At 28.5% G+C, this 23,527-nt stretch overlaps 3 protein-coding genes across 7 annotated transcripts in view; 1 reads left to right on the forward strand and 2 right to left on the reverse strand.

The window, feature by feature from the left end:
• Nucleotides 1-8,927, reverse strand: part of LOC103569573 (fibroblast growth factor receptor substrate 2) — a 44,882-nt gene extending 35,955 nt beyond the window's left edge. For 2 of the 4 annotated variants that reach the window (XM_014444909.1, XM_053741519.1), the window contains exons 1-4: nt 8,842-8,927; nt 8,141-8,461; nt 7,692-8,074; nt 5,654-6,438 (exon numbers count right to left, since the gene is read on the reverse strand). In XM_014444909.1, the coding sequence (XP_014300395.1) occupies nt 5,654-6,438; nt 7,692-8,074; nt 8,141-8,461; nt 8,842-8,853 (1,501 nt within the window). In that variant the 5' untranslated portion in view covers nt 8,854-8,927. Of the gene's footprint in view, nt 1-1,948; nt 2,104-4,621; nt 6,439-7,691; nt 8,075-8,140; nt 8,462-8,841 lie in introns of those variants that run through there. The other 2 variants (XM_053741512.1, XM_008546920.2) reach the window with 2 other exon arrangements.
• An 857-nt stretch (nt 8,928-9,784) lies between these two features.
• On the forward strand, nt 9,785-16,364 carry LOC103569574 (inner centromere protein). 2 transcript variants are annotated; one of them, XM_014444980.2, is made up of 4 exons: nt 9,785-10,110; nt 12,723-13,187; nt 13,270-15,199; nt 15,757-16,364. In XM_014444980.2, exons 2-4 carry the CDS (start codon nt 12,732-12,734, stop codon nt 15,951-15,953), a joined length of 2,583 nt encoding a protein of 860 aa, XP_014300466.1. In that variant the 5' UTR covers nt 9,785-10,110; nt 12,723-12,731; the 3' UTR covers nt 15,954-16,364. The 2 variants fall into 2 exon arrangements, with proteins under 2 accessions (XP_014300466.1, XP_008545143.1); XM_008546921.3 differs by having other exon boundaries at nt 12,723-13,181.
• Nucleotides 16,365-16,754: 390 nt separating this feature from the next.
• LOC103569575 (ATP-dependent RNA helicase DDX24) lies at nt 16,755-22,130 on the reverse strand. The gene is made up of 5 exons (XM_008546922.3): nt 21,859-22,130; nt 20,214-21,490; nt 19,309-19,761; nt 19,051-19,228; nt 16,755-18,328 (listed from the first exon to the last, which is right to left on the reverse strand). The coding sequence occupies exons 2-5, from the start codon at nt 21,415-21,417 to the stop codon at nt 18,073-18,075; spliced, it is 2,091 nt and encodes a 696-aa protein (XP_008545144.1). The 5' UTR covers nt 21,418-21,490; nt 21,859-22,130; the 3' UTR covers nt 16,755-18,072.
• Between the last annotated feature and the right edge of the window lie 1,397 nt (nt 22,131-23,527).

The following is a 23,527-nucleotide window of genomic DNA, read 5'->3' on the forward strand; positions in this document are numbered from 1 at the left end:
ATACATTTAGTTTATTGAACATAATCGGAAATTAAAGTTTAAAAACCGCTTGTTCATTAATGATTTTCGATTTTTAAACTTTTTAACTTTAGCATAAAGCGTAACTTGTTAGAGTTTGGAAAGCTCATAAAAAAACAATCGCATGCAATAAGATTTTCAAGCTTGAAGAGCTCGAAAATATAGTCACATTAATATTTTCGAGCTCCTTGAGCTCGAAAACAGCGGGAATTTTTGGGGCTGGCCCACAGGGCCAACCGACGCCCGGATTTTTTTTATAAAACTTAATCACAAAGTCAGAATTGTCACATAAATTAAATGAGTGATTTGAAATTTATTACTAATAAACGAATGACAGGTATCAGAGCTAAAATCATAGCAAAACTAGCTATCGGCGAACAGAAACATTATTTGTTTCTGTCCGCTGACTGAAGGCATTAACAATTTACGCATTTGATAATATTTGTTCGCGGCATCGAACTGAAATTCGCTTGTTTCGATCGGCTATATAGATATAGAAACTCAAAGTTTCGAAGCTGTTATCATGAAAAGTACAATTACAAATATTACAGTATTCATGTACAATTTCTACCAATTGCTTTACAGTTATTTTATTATTTCAGGATGTACTACAAGAATCAATGTAGATGATAAAAAAAATTTCAAAGCACTTTTCTTTACCAACGCAACCATGCAAACATCAATGAGCAATTGGCCAGAAATGCTATTCATTGATGGTACTTATAAATTGTTTAATTTAGGATTTACCCTGTATTTAATAATGGTTCAAACTGGCAGTGGAAGAGGTGAAATTGTCGGAGCAGCAATACTTAAAATTGAAACAGCTGATAATATAAAATGGGTCGCCAAAAATTTCCGTGAATTGAATGAAGAAGCTTGTAAAAAAACAACTTGCATAATGACAGATAAAGATCTGACTGAAAGGAATGCTTTCGCGGAAATTTTTCCTGATGCTCGATTCTTATTATGTCTTTTCCATACTTTGAAGACTTTCGATAGACAACTTAAATTAATGAAACTTAACAAGGAAGAAAGAGTGTTGAGTTTTAGATTACTCAGAAACTTAGCCTACAGTAAATCGAAAAAAAATTACGATAATTTATACCAAGAATTAGTTTCAAAAACACCAAAAAGCGTTGTAAATTATTTTAATACTAACTGGCATAGCATTCGTGATGAATGGACGAAGTTTTCAATGGCAGTATTTAATTATGGAAACGATACAAATAATATTGTTGAAAGTACAAATAAACAAATTAAAACTATTTGTAACTATCATAGTACCCTCTGTGAGTTTGCTACTAACTTCTTTAAATTATTAAATACCAGCAAGCAAGAAACTAATTTATTGACGGCTATAGACGGCTTAAAACGATTGAATATCGAGCATGAGCTCGGTTCTTTCGTTAATGAATATGCTGAATTTTTAACCAAAGTAGCCTTCAGCAAACTTGCAGATGAGTTAAAAAAATATAAGAGTATAATCATAACTGAAAGTTGTAATGCAACAAAAATGTGTAGTATGATTATCAATGGCTACCGATTTACGGCTTCTACAACAGATTGTACTTGCCACTTTCGTGTAAGCTTGAAATTACCATGTGTTCATATTTTGAGTGTACGGAAATACTTTCAGTTAAATCTTTTTTGTTCTCAATTATGCGATCCCAAATGGTCGAAGGCTGTAAATTTGAAAAATGTAGGTTCCACTTTTCGTGAAAACTTAGAAGACGATTTAGATATATCCTTAATTACCAATCCGTTTATTGCCATATCAGAAACTAAAGGAGTCTCCGAATCAGATAAGACACATCATGAATTATTGAATAAGGATTCTAGTGTTGCAGAATATAATACTACAAAATCTGAAAATGAAAAACGGAGAATTTTACTTGGTCTCTTTGATAAAATAATGGAAACCGCTCTACAAGTATCAGATCCTGAATTCCATCAATTGTGTCAAAACTTGGAAACGTTAAATTTGACTAGCCAAAAAAAAAAAACAAATCGATAATACAAACGATAATGTTGACTTGTCGAATATCGCATTACCACCAGTTGTGAGATTGAGAGGAAGACCCAAAGCTGCGATGAAAACAACAACATGTAAATGTAAATATAGTACATAACGTAGCAAAGTAAGTCAGAAATTAAGAAAAATAAAAATATTAAATAAGATTATAAAAAAATTATTAAGATTTATAAAAATATAAATGCTGGAAACATTACGAAGAATAATTTCTAATTTATTTCTAATTTTTTTGTGTACATATGTGGTCATTAATGTCTCGTACTCTAAACGTAGCACTGCTATACTTTCGTGTACCAGGCATTTCAGACCACACCTGTACTTATATAGTGTATAATAAAGATTATAATTTATGTTGTTGACAGTTCCTTATGTAGACATTTGCAGTTATTTGAATTTAAAATTGTAGTTGTGGAAATAAATCATTATACGTTAGTAGAAACGGATAAAATTTATAATAATAAAAAAATTGCAGTAAAGACATCTATTGATTACTTTCCAAAGCTTTGTTCTCATTCATATATCCACAAGAAGTGAGAATTTTCATACTAAACATACAGTATTATTAAAAAATAAACTCATGAAAATACACCATAAATACTTATTTATATATGTTCACCATATTTACTTATTTATATATTTTTTTAAATAATCCACGGATAATTTGGGGATTTTTTAGAGTCACGGAAATTTTCTCCCTAGAAGGAAAATCTTTCCGTATTACTAATTACAGATACGGACAAGAATAAATAAAGTCCATTTATCTTAAATCTGCCGGTGACTCTAATTACAGTCACGGATTGATCCGTGGATGGTGTCATTAGCAGTACCGATAAAAAAAAGCAGGAAAAATATGGATGTGAATGTAGAAGACATCGAACAAATTTAAGATTATAAATAAATGGATAAATATAAATAAAAAAATTCACTTATTAGTTTCAAAATTTTTTTAATGCGTATGTTAAAATAAATAAATAGATTAAATAGCTAAAAAAATAAAATTTAAAAAATTTTGAAACTAATAAGTGAATTTTTTTATTTATATTTATCCATTTATTTATAATCTTAAATTTGTCTGATGTCTTCTACATTTACACCCATATTTTTCCTGCTTTTTTTTTATATGGTTGTTTAAAATTCAAATTAATTTAAATATTGTGATTCCACCTACAAAAATGAAAAGAAAATACATTTTTATAAATTGCCGTTAATAACTCAAATTAATAAATTTCCGGTGAAAAATAAATTATATATGTATCATCAGGATATGAATAAACGGACATATGTGTAATCAAATATATGTGTAATAAGAATTTGAATGATTGGAATATGGGTCATCGGGATATGGGTAATTGATACATATGGGTAAAGGGGACATGCGTGAAAGACACCTACCCGTTGAAATAATTAAAAAAAAAAAAAAAAGTATATTAACTAAATAAACTGCTTACATATCACGATAGTATATAATATATGTAGAATCGTAAACTATAGATCAGTCCATATTTATTAATATTTGATAAACCGCCGATCAATAATTGATAAGCTGTTTAGTAATATTTAATAAACACGTTTACTAATATTTAATAAGACGTTTATTAATATTTAATAAACTGTGTATTAATATTTGATAATGACCGACTTGGGAGCGATTTAAGAAAACCGTTTATCAAATATTGGTAAATTTTATTAATATTTGATAAATTCTTTTCTCAGTGTATAGATATTTTTTGAAGTTTCGAGTATTAGAATCAAATTTTAGTTTGAAGAATAATCTTGATAATTAATTATTATTAATTTTTTAAATAAGATCCTTGAGTGCATCCATAGTTGCTCACTAAAAGTTGTCATATCCCATTACTCGATCAACACATGGCCCTATAGTCGCTCAAAGACAAATCAATCAAACTATCATAAGTTTATTGATTTGGACAAATAATTTATAAATTATATTACTTTATTCTTTCATAATATAAAATTTCATGAATTTTAAAAATGTATTTAATAAGATATAGTTATAACAATTCTTAAAAAATTTTATGTAATCAAAATTTAACAGTTTATAATGCATTAATAATTTAATTAAATATTAAATACTTATTGTTTAGTACATGAGCATTAGAGAATTAGAAAAAAATTTTTAGATTCCCTATGCGTTTTAAATGGAAAATTCAAAATAAAAGTATTTAGGAGTAAGATTAAGGGCTAAAAATTTTAGAGAATTTTTTTTTTTCTACATACACAATATTTCAGTGTGGGAGAACAAAAATGCATTGAAAACGAATCACCTCAATAGATATACAAACATATAAGTGCTCGGGTACTAGTTCTCTGATCAGGTACTGTCTCTTACGATAAATGTTCGAAAATAGAACAATGACCACAAAAATTACTTCTGCCCTATTCTTTTTAGTTGTTTTTCCATTACCCAAATTAATATAAAATACTACATATATATATATTTATTCATCAAAGATAGATAACCTTTAATCCAAATTTTCTTTTATACAAGCATACAAATATGCTTTATTTATTTTTTAAAACGAATACTAACTGCGCCGCAATCCCGTTTAATTTTGCAATGATTATTTAAATATGTATATATATATATTTATACATATACCAATAACGTGCATTTTCGTTTTACACAATTTATCACAATTATTAAATAAATAATTTTCTCATGTAATGAGATCTTTTTCTTATATTTTAATTGTGCATGCGGCATAATAATACCATCATAAGATCATTTCGTTGAATATTCGAGATCTTTTGTATTCTCGATTTAAAAATATTATTTTTTCAAGGGGACCCTCCGATTTAAATTTTACTTAAAGCTCGCGTAAGGGAAATGACCCAGTAATTGACCATCGTCCTATTCCTGGCCTTTGTAAAATTTTAAAATTAAAAAGAAAATAGAAATTTTGTGTAATTAACGAAAATTGAAGTGACCAATACTGGTTCAAATTGAAGGTCAATGATAATTCATATTTTAATAAAACGTCATCTGGAATTTTTGAGGACTCAGAGACTGGGCCAATTGTCTTATAGTAATAAGCCCTAATAGCAGTTTGCTATAGCAAAAGTTTTCTTGAATTTTTCGTGAAATGTCCATCAACTTCAGACTGTTCCGTTTTTGACGACAACTTGTATACCTCGCTGTACAATTTGACATTAATTTACTACCCGAATCAAAATGCAAATTCGCTTCAAAAGTTGACTAGAAAAAAGTTGTAAATTTTCAGGCAAATTTTTATATCAATTTATTGTTAACTTGACTTTTTGCATCAATTTGCTTACCTTCTGTAATGGTAAGAATAAACATTATCGACTTTTTTTTCTAGTAAAAAGTTACCTCTAAATTAAGGAAAAATTAACCGAAAATTTTTCTTTACAACTTTTGCTGTCAAATTGTCAACATCAAATTACTGTCAATTTCAAGCTAAAGTGGCTATTAAGGATGATTTTAAAAAATAAAAATACCAGAGGGTCCCCTCAACAAAACTAAAACCTCGAGACTATGCCAGATAAATATTTCCCGAGTTATTACATAGCGAGTATCCCAATAATATAAAAAAATATAATGGAAGATATGAAATCACTCACTTATCGAAGAGCTTTGTCTTGACGGAGTTGCTAAGTCGTTGATAGTTGAATTGTGTCGTGTTTTTCTGGAGCCCTCATTATCATTAACACCATTAGGATTAACAGAATGTGAAAGCGCTGCCGTTTTATTGAAATCTATGGTCGCGTATCCTTTTTGTGGTTTATTGGGTGACTCTGGTGGTGATGGTACCGCATTAGTAGCGGGCGTATTAGCAGAACTACCCATGCCAGTTACTCCAGTATTGTCAGACACTGACGTAGAAATACTGTTCTGATCTAAATCCAATACGGCATAATTAACTTCCCGTATAGCTTCAACAGGTGGAGTTGATGGTACAGTTGTTAATTTATCATTACTACTAACAGACACTCCAGTAAATTTATTACGCAAATTATCAATCTCTTTGGGCTCAAGATTAGCATAGCAGTGACGGGAATTATTATCATCCCAATCAATTGGAAGAGACGGTGGTAATATTGGCAATGCCGGCAGTCGTGTGCGTTGATTATTTGAGCACTCGATAATATTTTCTTGACTGGGGTTTATATTCATATAGGCATGTCGTGAATTATCTGTCTCACTAGTGTCTTCTTTTAATGCTGTTGAAATACAAGTACTGTGTGAAGGCGAAAGTGGGCTGACGTCATTGCTTAAATCTACATTCATATACGAGGCCATTGGCAATGGTGGCGGTCGATTATGATTGTGAACTTCTTGATTTAATATTCCTATTGTATCTGATGTAAACCCACTACTCGACGTCGTACTGCTTACTGTGCAAGATCTATCAACAAAAATATCAAAAATTATTATGATCATGGTCATTAATTACTGATAGAATAAATATAGGAGACAGGGGCAAAACGGGTACTCAAAAAATTGAAAAAAATTTATTTAAGAAATCAATTTTAGTTTTTTCTTATCAATTGACAGTAAAGAACTCCTATTATCAAATTACTTCAGATGTAATTTAATAATCAACTTTGAAATATTTAAAATTTTTTAAATTTTGTAATTTAATTAACTTTTAATAATTTTTTAATCTATTCCTTTAAGGAGATACACTACCGGACTTCTTTCTCACACTCAGAAAAATAAACCGGCCTATCTTTGTTACACTCGTAAAGTAAATGATAATTTTAAAACAATTTTTTTCAAATGGTCATAATTTATTTAATATCCAGAATTTTTTTTTACCCTTATTAGGAGATACCCCCATTTTTCCCGCAAAAAATAAAAATTTTTTCTATGTACTTTGAAAATCATTGAAAAAAAAAAAAAATGATTTAACGGATTTGAATCTTTTATTTGAGAAACCCCATAAGTGATGTATTTTAGAAATTTGGTTTTTTGCATTTTTGGGTTCTTTGAATGTCTCCATATAGAAATTAATAAAAATATCCATCAAATCAGTGTTTAAAAAACAATTAACGGGGTGACAGAAATTCCATTTCATTGTGAAACCCCATAAGTCAATGACTTATGGGGGTTTTCAAATAAACATATGCAGATTTAGTTTTATAGAAATAATTTTTTCTTTTTTATTTAAAATTCGCGCTTTTTTTGGAAAAAAAAATAATATGACTAATTAAAATACTTAAATTAATTATTATTTTTTGTAATTCCTGAGTTTCAAAGTTTAAATACATATTATATACTTCATTTTATCAGTCTAATAAATTATTTGAGTGGAAAAAATTAAAAAAACAATGACTTTATAACTTTTTCTTCCGTTTGGTTGAGAAACCCCATAAGTCAATCAACTTTAAATAATTTTTTTAAGTAATTTCGATTAAAAAATTGAATTTTTTCTGTTTGAATATTTTTCAGAGACGCAAACATTATTCTCTTCAATTATTTATTTACTATTTCAATGGCAAGTTTTTCCAGAAAAATTTTTTTTGTGTTTCCTGAAAAATATTGTATTCTTGACTTATGGGGTTTCTCAAATAAACGATTTATTTGAGTCCTCGAAAAAAGTATTTTTTTAAGTACCACATTTTACCCTCCCTTGTTTAATAAAAATAATAAAAATACCTCTGCATTCTTCGTAAACTCTTGTTATTATTATGCTCCAATTCAAGTGCCATCGACGATAAGACATCGTCGTTGACATACAACGCGGACGGATGAGGTTGTGGAACAGGAGGAGGTGGTGGCAACATCATTGGAGGTGGTGATGGTGAACTCATGGTACCTTGTGGTGATATTGGACCACTACTACTGCCTACACTTCCTAGTCTACCGACTCCATTCTGTTGACTGTGAGAAAATCGTGGATTTACACGACCGTTAGGCCTTAGTGGTGTTGGATCGAGGTAATTTGGCTCATTTGGTATTGTCGTACGTGTTATCGTTGGACCGGAATGTGAAGGGATTGAGAGGTCACGAGATATTGCATCGTCGCCATTATTACAAACCTATTAATTATTTTTAGATTAATTACTATCATCATGATTAATGTCTAAAGTAAACATTATAATTACCTGTATGTTTGTTTGTACAAGGTTAAATAATTGATCAGCTCGACGGCATTTAAATGCATAAATACCAGGACCAGTCGAGCATCTTCTACCAGATTCAAAACTAAAAATTTCCGAATCGTAGCCATATCTTCTCAAGCATCTCAATGGCCATTTTACTGGTTGTCTTCCTCTTTGGTACAGTACAATATCTGTTTCAGTAACTTCTAATCTTCCTGGAGTTATCAGATTACCCAAATCATCAACATTCATAACTTGGAATATATTTGGATGCAAATCATTTATGTCTGTACGGCTATTAACACAACCCATGCTTTTTTTAATCTGGAAAATTTATTTTAAATAATTTAATAAATAAAATCGCACATATTATTTATATGACAGTAACGTTAACATGGGTCCAACAATTTTTAAAACTTTTAAGTAATAAACTAAAATTTTTCTAAAACAAAAATAAAAAAATGGATATTTGAAAAATTCAAAATTCAGTATTTAATTTTTTTATATGTAATTAAAAAATTGTCATGGGTCTGTTATATTTCCACTCATATTATTTATATTTTATTTAAATAAAATAATAATATGCAAGTATGTAATTTAAATTTAAACTAACTGATGAAAAATAAAATTTAAAAAGTGACATTTTAAAAGAGTAATTACAATTAATTAAAGCCAATTAAATTTTTTTAACACATGACACTTACCAAATGCAACATATCCAAAGCATGATGAGTAATCGACTAAATAATTAGATTTTTATTTATATTTAAAATATAAAAATTATAAAATTATTTTTAAAAAATAAAATAACAAATTATTACATTTGCTAATCAAACAATTTGATAAAAAACAAAAATAAAAAAATAATTATGTTATTGTAACTTTTGTAATTATGTTTATCAGCACACATACTATCATTTTTTATCATGATACATAAATGAATTTTTATTAGAGACCACCAGCTCTAATAACAATAATGGAAGTCTCTTCTTAAATTTTTCACTTCTCTTAACATTTTATCAAATATAATTATTATTTATTATTATATTTTTAATTATTATTATTTGAAATAATAATAAATATTTAAACGTCAACGTACATCACTGTTATAATTTATTTAAATAAAATTTTTAAAATCTTTTGATAAATAATATAATAAATATTTATTTTACTTTGTATTGTAAGAAAACAAAATACCCTTTTGATCATTGAGTTATTTTAGTGATAATGGTGGCTGTTAAGACAATTATTATTGTTGAAAACTATATTTAGTATTTAACATCCAGTGATATCTATTGATAGATTCTATTAAATTATTTCAAATATCAGCTGCGCACTTTTTTTTTACTGCCACTAATTACAAAATTAAAAAAAAAATTCAAATCATTTTTTAAATTTAATATGTAGTAATTGCTCTATTGTATGATACTTTTAAATTATATATTTTTATTATATATATATATGTAGTTATTATTTATGACAATTACCTTGATTGATAATGACAGCGCAGTTGATAAATTATCGATAATTTAAAAATTGTGAAATAAACAAATGGCGCCAAATATTTAAAATAATAAACTAGAGATGGCGCTGGTGGTTTTCAATTTGAACTTCAAAGACGTTAAAACTTGCTTATGCTGGCTGGTCTGGTGTTGGCTGGAGCTTGACAATTTAGCGCGTCTTTTTTTTTTGTTTTTATACTACAATTATTATTTCATTTATTTAATTATAATTAACAATAAAAATTTGCTTTTTTTAAAGTTCGATCATTTAATTATCATTATATTACAATTATTTATTACTGATTGAGTTTATTGGTTACTTTTCGTTGGTGTTATTTATTACAATTTTCCAAGAGGTTAATGTATTGGAAGTTCAGATTCAGATTTTTTCACCTTCGTATTATTAATATTAATTAGTGGAACTAATTGGTAATTAATTTTTAAAGCTTTCAAGGACTAAGGACTTCTTAAGTAAGTATTTTAAAACAATAATTTTTCTTTAGATCTTGAATTTGGTTGATTCTCCATTTCCCGGCAAATCAAAATGGTCGTATATTTATATTAATTATTTTTACTATTCAGTATAAGGTAAGGCCTAGGACCTGATCATTCCATGTAATTGTATATTTATTTATTTATTTATATTTAGCAAGTGTAGATATACAAATATATGAGTGATCTAGTACTAGTTCCCTGATGCCTGGGTACTAGTTCTGAGTTCTTTACTCTGAGATTCAAAAAAAAAAATGACTTATGTTAAAAGACCTAGTATCTGATCAGGATTCGAAATTTAGACAGTTGACGTCACTTCAGAAATTTTAGTAACATTCGGATTTATCAGTAATCCAAAATACAGTATCAGCACTTTTATATGGAAAATAATGTTGGCTAGAAAGTTACCAATTTTCATTATGCTGTCAACGAAACTTGAAACAAGAAATGAAGCATCTAAAAAATTATCATGCGATATCACAATACTTAATGGGGACCACTAGGAAATTTTGAAAAAAACCAAATATTTTTTTAATATTTCGAGAGTTTATACCTTCAAAAATAACATACTACAATTTGTAGTGTATATCTTGAATAATTTTTTTTAATTACAGTCATCTGAAGAGCAGCCGCTTATCGATTCTCGAAAATCCATTTTTCAAAATTGCATCTATAACTCGAAGACAAATCAACCGATCGATTTGATTTGAATTGCAGTTTCTTTTATATATGTTTCGACGTACCATGAACCTCCGGTTTTTCGAACGAATCAAAGATTTAATTTTGGCAGGCTAAAAATCATCAGATTTTCGCGCAAAATTAAAATTTTTTTAAAAACTATCTTGTTAAATTTTTCTTTTTCTCCTAGCCCGAGGGCCATGGTACAGAAAATACCTTCTAGTTTAATAAACTTTTTGGTTTTCTTGATTTCATGCTCTGTGAAGGTCCGCAGAGAAAAATACAGGTCAAAATAAAATAATAATTACAATCACAATGAAAAATTTGCTATCTCCAATAAAGAATTACAATCCATAACAAAAATTACGATGATTTGTAAAAAATTAGTATTTTATTTAAAATATTACTATCTAAATTGTAATTTTCACTTATCATAATAATTACAATAAAGCTTCGTTAAATTTTCGCTTGGAAAAAATCAATATTTACTTATTCATATAAAAATAGTTCAATATTACAAAAAGTAGAAATTGTTATTAGAATTATTAAAAGTTAGTACATTAGTCGGAATTTTTGTTTCGTAGTTGATAAATATTACATGTCCAATGTAATTCTACGTAGGTACTGTACATTTTAGAATATCGGTTAGACAAATTGCTACTCCGGGAAATAAAATTACTATTTGAGATTGTGAAAATTATTATCTGGATTGTAAAAATTACTCGGCAGAATACATCTTTCACAAAGCGCGTTAACTAATATTTACTAAGTACAACAGTCAAAATTATTGGTACATTATAATTTTTATTTGTCGCTAGTAAATTTTATTTTGAATGCAGTAATTTTTATAATCAACAGAAATTATTATTCTAAATAATATGTTGTAATTTTTACTTTGAGTTTTGTACAAGTTTTGATTTATTTTTAACGTTTCAAGATTACTTCTCGGATTGTAATTTTTTTTTCAAATTTACTAAAAATTACTTAATTTTTTCTCCGTGTAATGACTCCGAATTCACTCCCGATTTTTCACAGTGTAGCCTATACTGTTATTATTAAAATCTATGGGTTAATAAATACAGAATAATCTAAAAAAATTTTCAAGTTTAAAATTTAAATTTAACTTAGTCGGCAGCCACCATAATTTTGATTTTTCGAGTTTTATTTTTTTTTTAATGTACTGGTTTTGGAAATTAAAATACTTGGATTGGGCACTAAAAATTTCTTCGATGATTTGAACAAAACGGGAAAATATTTAAAATATTTTTTATATATTTCATATTTGAATATAAAATATAAAATGTCCACAAATGATGTAGTATCCAAAGCCGATGCTTCTATCCAGCATATTTTTTTTATTTAATTAAAAGTAAACTGTAGCAAAATTCTACCTTTATTTTGTTAACGTTTCGAGATTACTTCTCGGATTGTAATTTTTTTTTCAAATTTAGCAAAAATTACTTAATTTTTTTCTCTATGTAGTTTATTGATTTTTGACCTAAGTAGAGTAATATTGAGCTTTTTTTGAGTTCCTGTAAGAAATTTTCATAACTGACTACTAGCTTACTGATCTTTTACCGAAGTACAGTAATCGGGGGCCTTCATTGAATTTTTACAAGAAATCTTAATACGTGACCACTATTTTTTTCTTCATGTCGCTATCACTGCAACAGTGGGGAACTTTTTTTTAAACGGCATAATAATTTTTTACAAGAGCACAATAACTTTTTTAATGTTTCACTTCCTGTTTTGAAAATAATTGGTAGATTTCTAGCTAATATTTTCCTCCGTGTCATACTGGGTCTTTTACCTTGCGTATAAAATGTTTTTATTTTTTAATTTAAAAAAAAATTTTTTATATACTGATTAGGAAAAATTAATTAAATCATTTGAATAATTAAAAAATTTTACAGAAGCTCAAAATGGATCGTTCTGCAAAGGAAGCTGGCAGAAAAATGGTTTTAAATGATTTAGAAAGCTTTCATGATAAATTTTTAGAAGGGATGGCCACCCTGAAGCAGATGCACATAAATGAGATAAACTTTATAAGAAATTTGGGTGAACAAATAGAAAACTCTAGATCAGGATTCCTGCCTAAAACACCAAAGCCACCGCGTAAACGTATACACACGATCCCCGAAGATGAGGAAGTAACAAAACCAAGCAGAAAGAAGCACCATGATGTGGAAGAAAAAAAGGATGATGAAGAAGAAGAAGAAGAGGAAGTTGAAGAACCAGCTCCTAGATCCCGTCGTGGCGCTTCTATAAAAGCTAATGAGAAGATAAAAAAGCAACAATCATTAACTCTGAACGCGAAACTGCGCAGACCTCCATCAATAATTGAAGATGTAGAAGAAATAAAACAAGTTGTGGTAAAGGTCGTTTTATTTATTTAATTTATTTATTATGTAATTTATTATCTTATCCAATATAATAATATAATTTTTTTAAAATAAACAGAAGCCTCGAGCTACCCGAGGGAAACGGGTCAAACAGTCCGTTAGTGGATCTGACGACGATGAGTTCAAACGACCTTCAAAACTCACTAAAATTGATAAGAAGAGTTCTAAGCTGTTGGATAAAGTAGAAGTCAAAATAGAGCGAATCTCATCAACTACCGTTGATCTGAATGAAGATAACGAAGTTGATGCTCAGACTCCACCTCACGAAACAAGACAGACACGCAGTAGGTCATCAGCTAAAAAACAACCTGTAGCACCCATACCAGAGCCAGCTGCTGATAACAGTATCGATGATCAAGACGATACTCTTAAAACTGAAGCATCGTTATACGAAGATGCTATCGGTAGTAAAATACTTCCTATGAATTCGACAATGAATCCAAATACCACAATAACCATTGATAGAAAAATGATGAATGTCACGGTGGTCATTGATAAAATAATGAATGAAACCGTGACTCTGACTAAAAACTCACTGCCTAAAATATCTGGCGGACCAGGACCATCAGTTCTACAATCGAAGATTAATTTACAAAATAAATTATCATCATTTAAATCAAATCTTGATAACTCAGAGCTTGATGAGATGCTTACTGATGATGAATCCTCACCAGAGCGAGTGAGAGCTGCTACGAAAACCGAAAAAGTATTGACTAAAAAATTATGTAAAACAAAGCCAAGTGTTATTAGCGAAACTGATGATGATACTGATGATGATAATGTTTTACCTACGCCAGTTAAAACAAATTACAAAACAAAAGATTTGAAATATAAATCTAATGCATTGTTTAGTCCTTATGCTAAAGAATCTGTTAAGAAAAAAGTTGAAGCTTTTGAACAAGTAACGCGTAGTCCTACCAAAGAACAGACAACTGGGAGAATTACGAGAACCAAAACACGCGCAATGGCAACTGCTGCTACTGCTGATACTGTGGCAACTAATAAGCCACCTAATCCAGCAGCTATTCTTGCACGTAAATCATTGGCTAAAGCTAAAAAAATATCAATTGCTAAAATGAAGCGTGACGATGATAATGAAAAAGAAAACGCGTTATTAAATTCAGCTCAAAAATCACGATTGCCGGTTAAGAATGATAAAATAACACAAAAACAACAGTTGAGAACAACACCTGTCAGTAAAGCACGTATGCCCATGCCGATGTCAGTTAATCGTATCGCTCATACTCCAGTCAATACACATGTATTACCATCATCTAAAGCAGCAACAGCAGCTAAAACAAATTATTTAAATCATGGATCATCTGTTGATTCTGTTAATCAACTTAAGCCATTGAGTAAATCAAATTCTGTTGACAGTTTGGTTGACAAGAAGCAGAGATTAAATGAAGAGGACGCGAGATTAAAAAAAGAAGAAGCGCTAAGACAACAAACTGAAGAAAAACGTCGCAAACGGGAGGAAAAAGAATTGAAAAATAAATTGGCGCGGGAAGCGAAGGAAAAACTGGAACAGGAAAAGCGACTTAAACTTGAAAAGGAAAAAGAACTTAAAGCTAAACAGGCATTAATTATGCAGGAAAAAATGCGCGAAGAAGCTGAGAAAAAACGAATTGCCCAGTTACAACGTGCTCAGGAAAAGGAAGAAAAGAAGAAACAAGAAGAACTACTGAGATTACAGAAAATGCAAGAGATTGAAGAAACTGAACGGAAACTTGCTGAACAACGGCGACGTGAACAGGAAAATGAACGTCGCAAAATGGCTGAAATGAGAGCTCAGCAAGCTGCTGCTATGGAAAATGCTAAACTGAAGCAGCAGTATCAAGCTAAAGTTAAAGCATTGCAGCAAGAAAAAATACAACAACAGCAACAACAACATGATCCGATTTCATATAAAATAGACACTGATCCTGATGATGATGATTCGGATAATGAGTCGAATCCAAAGCACCCGATACCATACTGGGCACAAGGTAAATATATTTTTGTATTACTACCAGTTCCCTCCCACTTTAGTGTTGATGTATTTTTTTTCAACATCAACTTTTAAATTTACATTCAAAAGTTATTGTAAAAAAAGTTAAATTCTGGCTGAAATATTACAGATATGACAAAAATGTATATGAAAAATTTAGTAGATCATTAAATTCTCCACAAAAAAGATCTTATTACATTTTGTCGTACATCCAATCAGTTCATTACAAATGTCATTTTAAAATAAATTTAGTTTTTCTTATTTTCAATTACTAATTTTTAAATTGACATTCAAAAGTTGTTGTAAAAAAAGTTAAATTCTGGCTAAAATATTACAGATATGAAAAAAATGTCTATGAACACTTTAGTAAATCATTAAATTCTCTACAAAAAAGGTCTCATTACATTTTCCCATACATATGATTATTTCATTACAAATATCATTTTAAAATAAATTAACTTTTTATTGTTCTCTTAATCTTATAAGTATAGATTTATAACTCGTCATTAATTATTTATCAGTTTTATAAAATAAATAAAAATTTATTTGTTACAGCGGGAGTCAGGAAAATTCAATTGGAATTACAACAATATATTCCAATAAATAATGTATTGAAATTTGTTGGAGCTAAAAAATGTACACCAAATTTATCAGAATTATTTGTTGGTATTAAAAAAGATCGTCTTAAAAGAACGTCAAGTGCTGTATGGAGATCACCGCCTCGATTTTCAATGATGGAAGACGATGACTAAGACTATTGATACTTTTTAATTATTGATTACAGTAAATATATTGTTTGTTATTATTATTTATTTACAGAACAAAAAAAAATACTAAAGAACGAACAAATAAATTTTTCGTGTATAGGTTTAATTTTTGTATGAACAATATTTTAGTTAGCCAGCGATAACTTCTAAAAAAAATACGGATACACGAGTGCTAATTTAAAAAAGTTATAATAATTTTTTTTTTAAATACTTCATTATTATATCTGCCTTATAAATTTATATGTATATTGATTAGACTAATACTTGATATTTTACAGCACAAAGTGTCTGAATTTTTTTTATGTAGATCAAACTTATGTTAAAATTAACTTCTAAGATACGATAAGAAAAAATATTATTAAAAAAAATTTACATATATCATTAGTTAAGTTAAGATTAACCAGACATTAATTATAATTCTTTTTTTATACGTTGTAATAAATGATTTTATTAAAAAAATATATATGTTCTTTATTTCTTTCAATGTTATCATTACATATTTTATTATATTCTTTGTTCTTCTTTATTTACACAAGATTTCAATTACTCATTAATAATAATACGCATTATTTCAACAAATTTATTATTTCCATAGTCAGACGAAAGTGGTTTCGAATCATATTTTACTTACTTTCAGTGTAAGTATCAGAGTAAATAAATATGAAAAAACAAGGACTGAAATTTTAAAATCTGTAATTTTTTATTCTCAAATAAGAAAAATTGATTTTTCGATCTCAACAGAATCTTTTTTCATACGTAAACAATCACGGTTAATATGTGTACAAATTTTATTATAAACGGCAAAGTTTCATGGTAAAATTTGTTAATCGTGATTTAAAATTAAGATCCTTTAAGTACGAACCAGTGATATATACAGTTACGTGCTTGATACCGGTCAAGCTTTGTACTGTGTAATAATTATTTGTGGTAACCGACCTAATGAACTTTGAAAATTGAACTTTACCAATTTGAACTTTTGTAAATTTGAACTTACCTTTTTTCTCAGGTTTTGTAAATTTGAACTTTTAAAAATTTGAATATTTTATATGTCTACGCACACAAAACCCCTGAAAAAAGGGCACCATACTATTTCAAGCGTATAGGTTTACATAATTTATATTTCCACGCACACAAAATCTGAGAAAAAGGTAAGTTCAAATCATCAAAGTTCAAATTGTCAAATTTAAGTTTTCGAAGTTCTTTAGGTATGGAACCTGATTTGTATCTAAAGGACGATGGACCTGGGCATATCTACTTACGTAGGTATGCAACAGATATCATGATATTCATTGATTTCATTTATTGTCAATTGGATATAAAAAAGTTAAGCTCCTTAAGCTCGAAAATATTTTTGTATGCCATTGTTTTTGAAAAAAACCGTTTTTTAGCATTTCTTTCTCCCACGAAATCTCGCACACGTGCACAGACACTCGGAGATCATTCTGAAAATAGTCAGAATAGCTTCCTAGAACCTTAAAACGTCGACATTTGATGAAATTTCGATTTTCGCAAATCTGGGTGAAAACGATAACTTCCCTCTTTTCGAAAATTTTCAATTTTCTTAGCGGGAAGTTGAAAATATTTAAAAAATTGCGTCTGTTACTCCTCATCCCACAAATTTTGGGTCTGGAGACTAATTTTATCTTTTTCAAAAGATTATTTAGACCTAAACTTGGTAAAATCGGGCAAAGTTGCCAAGTTTAAATTCAAATAACCGTTTTTACATACGGATCATCATAATCCATAAAAATCATTTCAGTCTTCTTGCTTTCGTGTAGGATTTGGAGGCTCAAAGCACTTTTTAATTTTGACTCGAGTAACTAAGACAATTTTAACAACTTTTTTTCTTTAAATTGACATTTCATTGTCCTTAACTAATCTGTCTTATATAGCACATAATTTTTATAATTATATTTATAAAATATTAAAATTTGACTTTGTAAATACTGTAATAAATAAGTCTCTAAGAAGGTATTGTAATTGTAGTTTTGTTTAAATAAATATTGACAATTTTTCTAAACAATTAAAATTTTATTCACAACTAATTAATCGTAAATTACTTAGTAATAGTTATCATTAGAATAAAAACAAAGAAAAAATTATTTTATTCACGGCGTCTTTTTTTATTATTTTTTTCACTTTTAGGATTCAATTTGAGCTTGTTATTTGTCACATTTTTCATAGTATCTACTGCTTTTTCTGAATTTAAAATATACGGTGATCCAATATTCATTTCAGGATACTTACCTGAGAAACTTTTAGAAAATAATGGTTTTAATAGCAGATTAGATAATTGATTTCGTTTAATTTTTAAGTGCCGTCTCATATCCGCTGATTCTTTCAACTCCATTGTCGATTCTCTGTAATGATTTAAAAATACATGTTATTAGAATATTAAATAATTTGAATTAAGGACGTTCTTGTGCTACTCATAAGTCAAAAGAGAACTAAATCATGGTGACTACAGATTTTTGAGATTGAAATTATCTGGCTATATGTAGTAATTTTCTTTATTTTTTATTTTAAATCTAGGCTTTTATTTATGTTCAATATTTATGTATGCTTTTAATGTTTTTGATTTTTAAACTTGTCAATATGGATGTTAATAACTTGAAGATCCTGACGATTGCTTTCTACTGACTTTTTTTTCTAACAGCTTTTTCAATTTTAACTGTATTACAATCGCATTCGCGTCGCGCCACTTTTTGAAAAGTTTTGACAGGTAAAAAATTTATCGGAGTTTTTCAATTGAAAAAAAAAAAAGTAAAAATTTTTCCGACTCGGTGACGAAATTCCCTGGCTTTTCCTTGATTTTTCCAGTATATTTATAACTCCCTGACATTTCCAGGTTTTCCAGAAATGTGGGCACTATATTGTTAAATCAAGAATAGATTTTAGTTATAAGAGTTATTTTTTCTCAGTGTAGTCCCAGACAGCATTCAAGTCGGAATGACTGCTTTGCGACGTCTTTTTGAAGGTGTTTTTAAGAAGTTTTATAATGACTTCTTAAAAGTGTATCTAATAATAAGTTTAAAGCCGGAACGTCCCAAAAAATAAATCTATGAAATAAAAAAATACTTACTGTTCATCTTCGTCAAGCAATAAATCCATTTCCTCGGCGGCCTTTTTCAACCAACTTTTTTTTAGATTATCACGTTTACACCTCAACTCTAATTTATCAATTTCTCTGGCAACATTAACACGTTCTTTTACTGCAACTAAAAGTCGATCGATGACCGGAAACGTAGGAATATCCTGAGCTATAAAAACATTATTTTTTTTTTTTTTAACCTAGATATTAATATTTAAAATGAATACATAAATAAAAATAAAAACTTACTGTGACCAAGTGTTTTACAAAGTTTTGTGTAATAATGTTTTTCAGAAGGTTCCATCATCAAAACAGTTATACCTTCTTTTTGAGCACGTGCTGTTCGACCACTTCTGTGAACGTAACTTTCAGATGTTCGCGGTACTTGATAATGAATCACATGTTCAACATTAGGAATATCAAGACCTCTTGCCGCTACGTCAGTGGCAATCAAAAGACCGTCGGAATTTTTTTGAAATCTTTCAAGATTTTTCAAACGTTGTTTTTGGATCATGTTTGCATGAAGAGGCAGGGGATTGCAATTTAGAATACCAAATAGTGTAGCTAAACGTTTGACACACCCAATACTATTGCAAAATACTAATGTTCTACCTGGATGTCGTTTCAAAAAGTAATACAAGTAATAATCTTTATGATCTACCGTACACGCTATTCGACATTCTGTTAATGTTCCCGCGGTACCTGAAATTGAAAAAACAAAATTTTTATTAATGTTAGTATTAACTATTAGTGTTGTACAATTTAGCCGACTAAACCGCCATAAAGTTTAACTAGTAACGTAGTAAAATAAGGCCTATTTAAATGGTTTTCGTAAAAGTATAATTTTTTGTTTGTTTATGGTAAAAATTACCATTACTTGATTAAATGTTATGACTAATGTGTTGAAATAAAGATTAATGATACATTTAGATAATCAAATGCAATATTTTCAATTATATTAAAAATCTCCCTTAGCTAGGCCTTAATACCCGCCGGTACCTTACACTTAATAAAATGAAAAATTCACGATCTCCATAATTCTTAATTGTCCCGGCTAAATATATTCCCGATAGTTACTCATTTTTTCCGTCAGTATTCATCCCCGTTAACGGAATTAAAAATATAGAAAACTCGATAAATTTAAACCAACTTACCTCGTTCCTTAGTAATGTCAACTACTTTAGGATTCTTTATCTTCAATAAATCAATAACTTTCTGCAACTTTTGTCCAGGAGTTATTTTAAATATTTTACTTGAAGGACGTTGTTTTTTTTTACGCATTAAAAAATCTGGAATATCATGGACTAAAGTGAGCGTAGCAGAGAAAACGAACGTTTGACGCTTGTCCAAACTTTCAGAAATAGAATTGATCCGTTCCAATATTTGATGAAGTTCTTGAAAATGCCCTTTTTCTAACATTCGATCAGTTTCATCAATAGCTAAGTACTTTATTGAATGTAGTTGACTCAAATGTATATTTCCTTGATCAATAAGTTCCCATAATCTACCAGGTGTAGCAATAACAATTTCTGGACCCTTACTTAGTATTCGTTCTTGTTTGACAGCAGCCATTCCGCCAATGACAACTGCAATTTTGATGTCCGTATATTTAGCTGCTTTGCACAAGTGATCTCGGATCTGAATTGCTAATTCTCGGGTTGGTGTTAAAATTAATGCATACAATGGTTTTGTTACAACACTTGTTGATGCTGTAGTACAATCATCAACTAATCCGTAATCGATTACTTTAACGCAACCAATACCATCAGTATTTACTAAATCATCATCGAGTTCTTCCTCACTCTCTTGTTCAGAACCAGAAAATTCAGCAGCTGAATTATTTCCTTCTGTTGAAACCAACCAAGAATCAGCAGTTCCACATCGATTAATTTCTTTCGTAGAATCTGACTCTTGTTCATCATCTTCAACTTCCGGCTTTTCTTCTTTAAGTTTCAAAATTCCGGCTAAAATCGGAATACCAAATGCCAACGTTTTACCACTTCCTGTTTCAGCAGCTCCCAAAATATCTCGATGACCAAGTATTGCAGGTCCAAGAGTCAAAGATTGTATAACAGTTGGAGTTGTAAATTTATTATCTTCTAGCGCTTTCAATATGGGAGCTGGAACTCCCAAAGAACTCCATGCAGCCGAGTTGAATTCTGTAACTTCAGCTGAACTTTTATCATTACTCGAGTCATCAACTATTTTTGGCTCATCATTATTTTTTGACAAACGATTATTTTTTTTCTTTTTTTTATGGGATTTTTTAAATTTTGAGTCGGACACTTTTGTGTTTTTTAATTTTTTCAGCGGTGGTTCGAAATCAATCGGCGGCAATTCTTCGATTGTATAAAGCATTTTAAATTATACTTTATAATTATATAAAAACTATCATAAATTTTTTTACCGCTTAATTGTCAAAAGTACCAAACTGTAATAATTAAAAAAATAGTTAATAAATAAATGAAGAAACAAAAAAATAATTACACAGTAAAAAATATTGTTAAGTCGAATTTCACCATAAAATTTGTGTTAAAGTTTCCACACAAAATTTGAGTAATACGAGAAGTAACCCTGACTGAGAAAAGTGATGAGAAAATATTTTTAAAAAAATTTTAATGTTTATTTATCTTTATAAATTTTCAATAAAAAATAAAAAATATTTGAAGCGATTAAAAAAATTATTTAGTGATTGAAAAGTATTTAAGAATTTAAAAAATTCATATTTTTGATTCAATATTTTTTTACTGTGTACTCACATAAGATCTATTCTAGAGTCAGTAAAATAATTATACATACCTCTGATATTTTATTGCATTAACATAAATTAGTTATGTTTATAGTAATATAATTATATTAACGAATTGTTAATAAAATATTTGTTTATGAAAATATATTTTGCATCTAAAGTTTAGAAACTAGAAATAACCTAACTTTGAAACACAAAGTTTCAAACACGTGTATATCTTATGTACCCTAATAGCACAGTTTGCTTTGGACTTTTTCGTCGAATGTCGGTCATCTTCGAACTTTTCCGTTTTCGATAACAATTTGTATACGACTTGCTATATGTACAAGTTGACTTAAATTTACTACCCGAATTGGAATTCAAATTCACTTAAAAAATTGACTAGAAAAAATTCTTAGTCGATTTTCAGGCGAATTTTCACATCAACTTATTGTTAATTTGACTTGAAAAATTAAGTATTTTTTAGCGTCAAATTGTAGACAATTTTGTGTATAGATGTAGTTGAAACAATTCCCTGATTAAAAATACTCATTGAAAGGGATTGAAAATTTTTTCAATCCTTTTCATTCCATACAGAGGTTTTGAAAAGTATTGAATGGAATTGAAATTTTGATCATTTGAATACTTTATAATTCTTAAAATGGAATTCAAAAGTATTGAAAGGAATTCAATCTTTCATCATTTCAATACCTTCCAATATGGAATTATTTTGGTATTGAGAAAGATTCAAAAATTTCAATTCATTTGATTTTTTTTCAATCCTACACTCCATTCGAAATATCGAACTATTTAGGTATTGAGAAGAATTGAAAAAGATTAAAAAATTTCAATTCATTTGAATTCTTTCCAATCCTACACGTGGCCCGAAATGTAATATTATTTTGGTATTGAAAAGTATTCAGAAAGATTAAAAATATCAATTCTTTTGAATCTTTTTCAATTCCTCGGAAGTTTAGAAATTCTCATATTATTTTTGGATTCAATAGAATTGAAAAGTATTAATTTTATGTCCAGATGGAGATGTTAGGGTATAGAAAATATTCAAAAATATTCAATTCTCATCTTTTTCGATCCTTTTCAATGAGTATTTTTAATCAGGGTTATTAATTACTCGTTGTATTTCATTTGTTAAAAAATTAATAATAATAATAATTTATTTATTTATTTAACGCTTCCTGAAATTTACAAAATTTTACAATATTCATTTGCGTTATCACAGTGCGAATAACAAAAACGAAAAAACATGAGCAGTCGTACAGTTTAATTATCGGTATCAGTTTTAACTCTATTTGCCATTTCCACTTGGATTGACTTCTTGATTTAATTTAGAGACCCATTAAAAAAATTTACCGATTTTGAGTAGTAGTCATTAACGAATTCAAAAATTCTATATATTTAATAGGAAATTCATTTCAATAGAAGTTATATTAATAAATCAATTTAAATTTTGTTATAATTATTGATGTAATTACTCTTTTTATTTTACGTTTTTAAAAAAATACAAAAAATTTATTTTAAAATAATAATAATTTACAAATCACAAGTTATATATAATGATAATGATATTGATTGAAATTAAATATTTATTAAATAAATAATAATAAATTTATTGTGTGATTACGTGTGCAAATATTTAATCACGTAATTTAAATATTTGCTTAAATAATTTAAGTGACAATTAATTTAAATACTTAAATTATTAACTGTCAATAAATATGA

The sequence above is a fragment of the Microplitis demolitor genome, chromosome 1 (assembly GCF_026212275.2).
Source record: "Microplitis demolitor isolate Queensland-Clemson2020A chromosome 1, iyMicDemo2.1a, whole genome shotgun sequence".
In the NCBI taxonomy this organism is placed as follows: Eukaryota; Metazoa; Arthropoda; class Insecta; order Hymenoptera; family Braconidae; genus Microplitis; species Microplitis demolitor.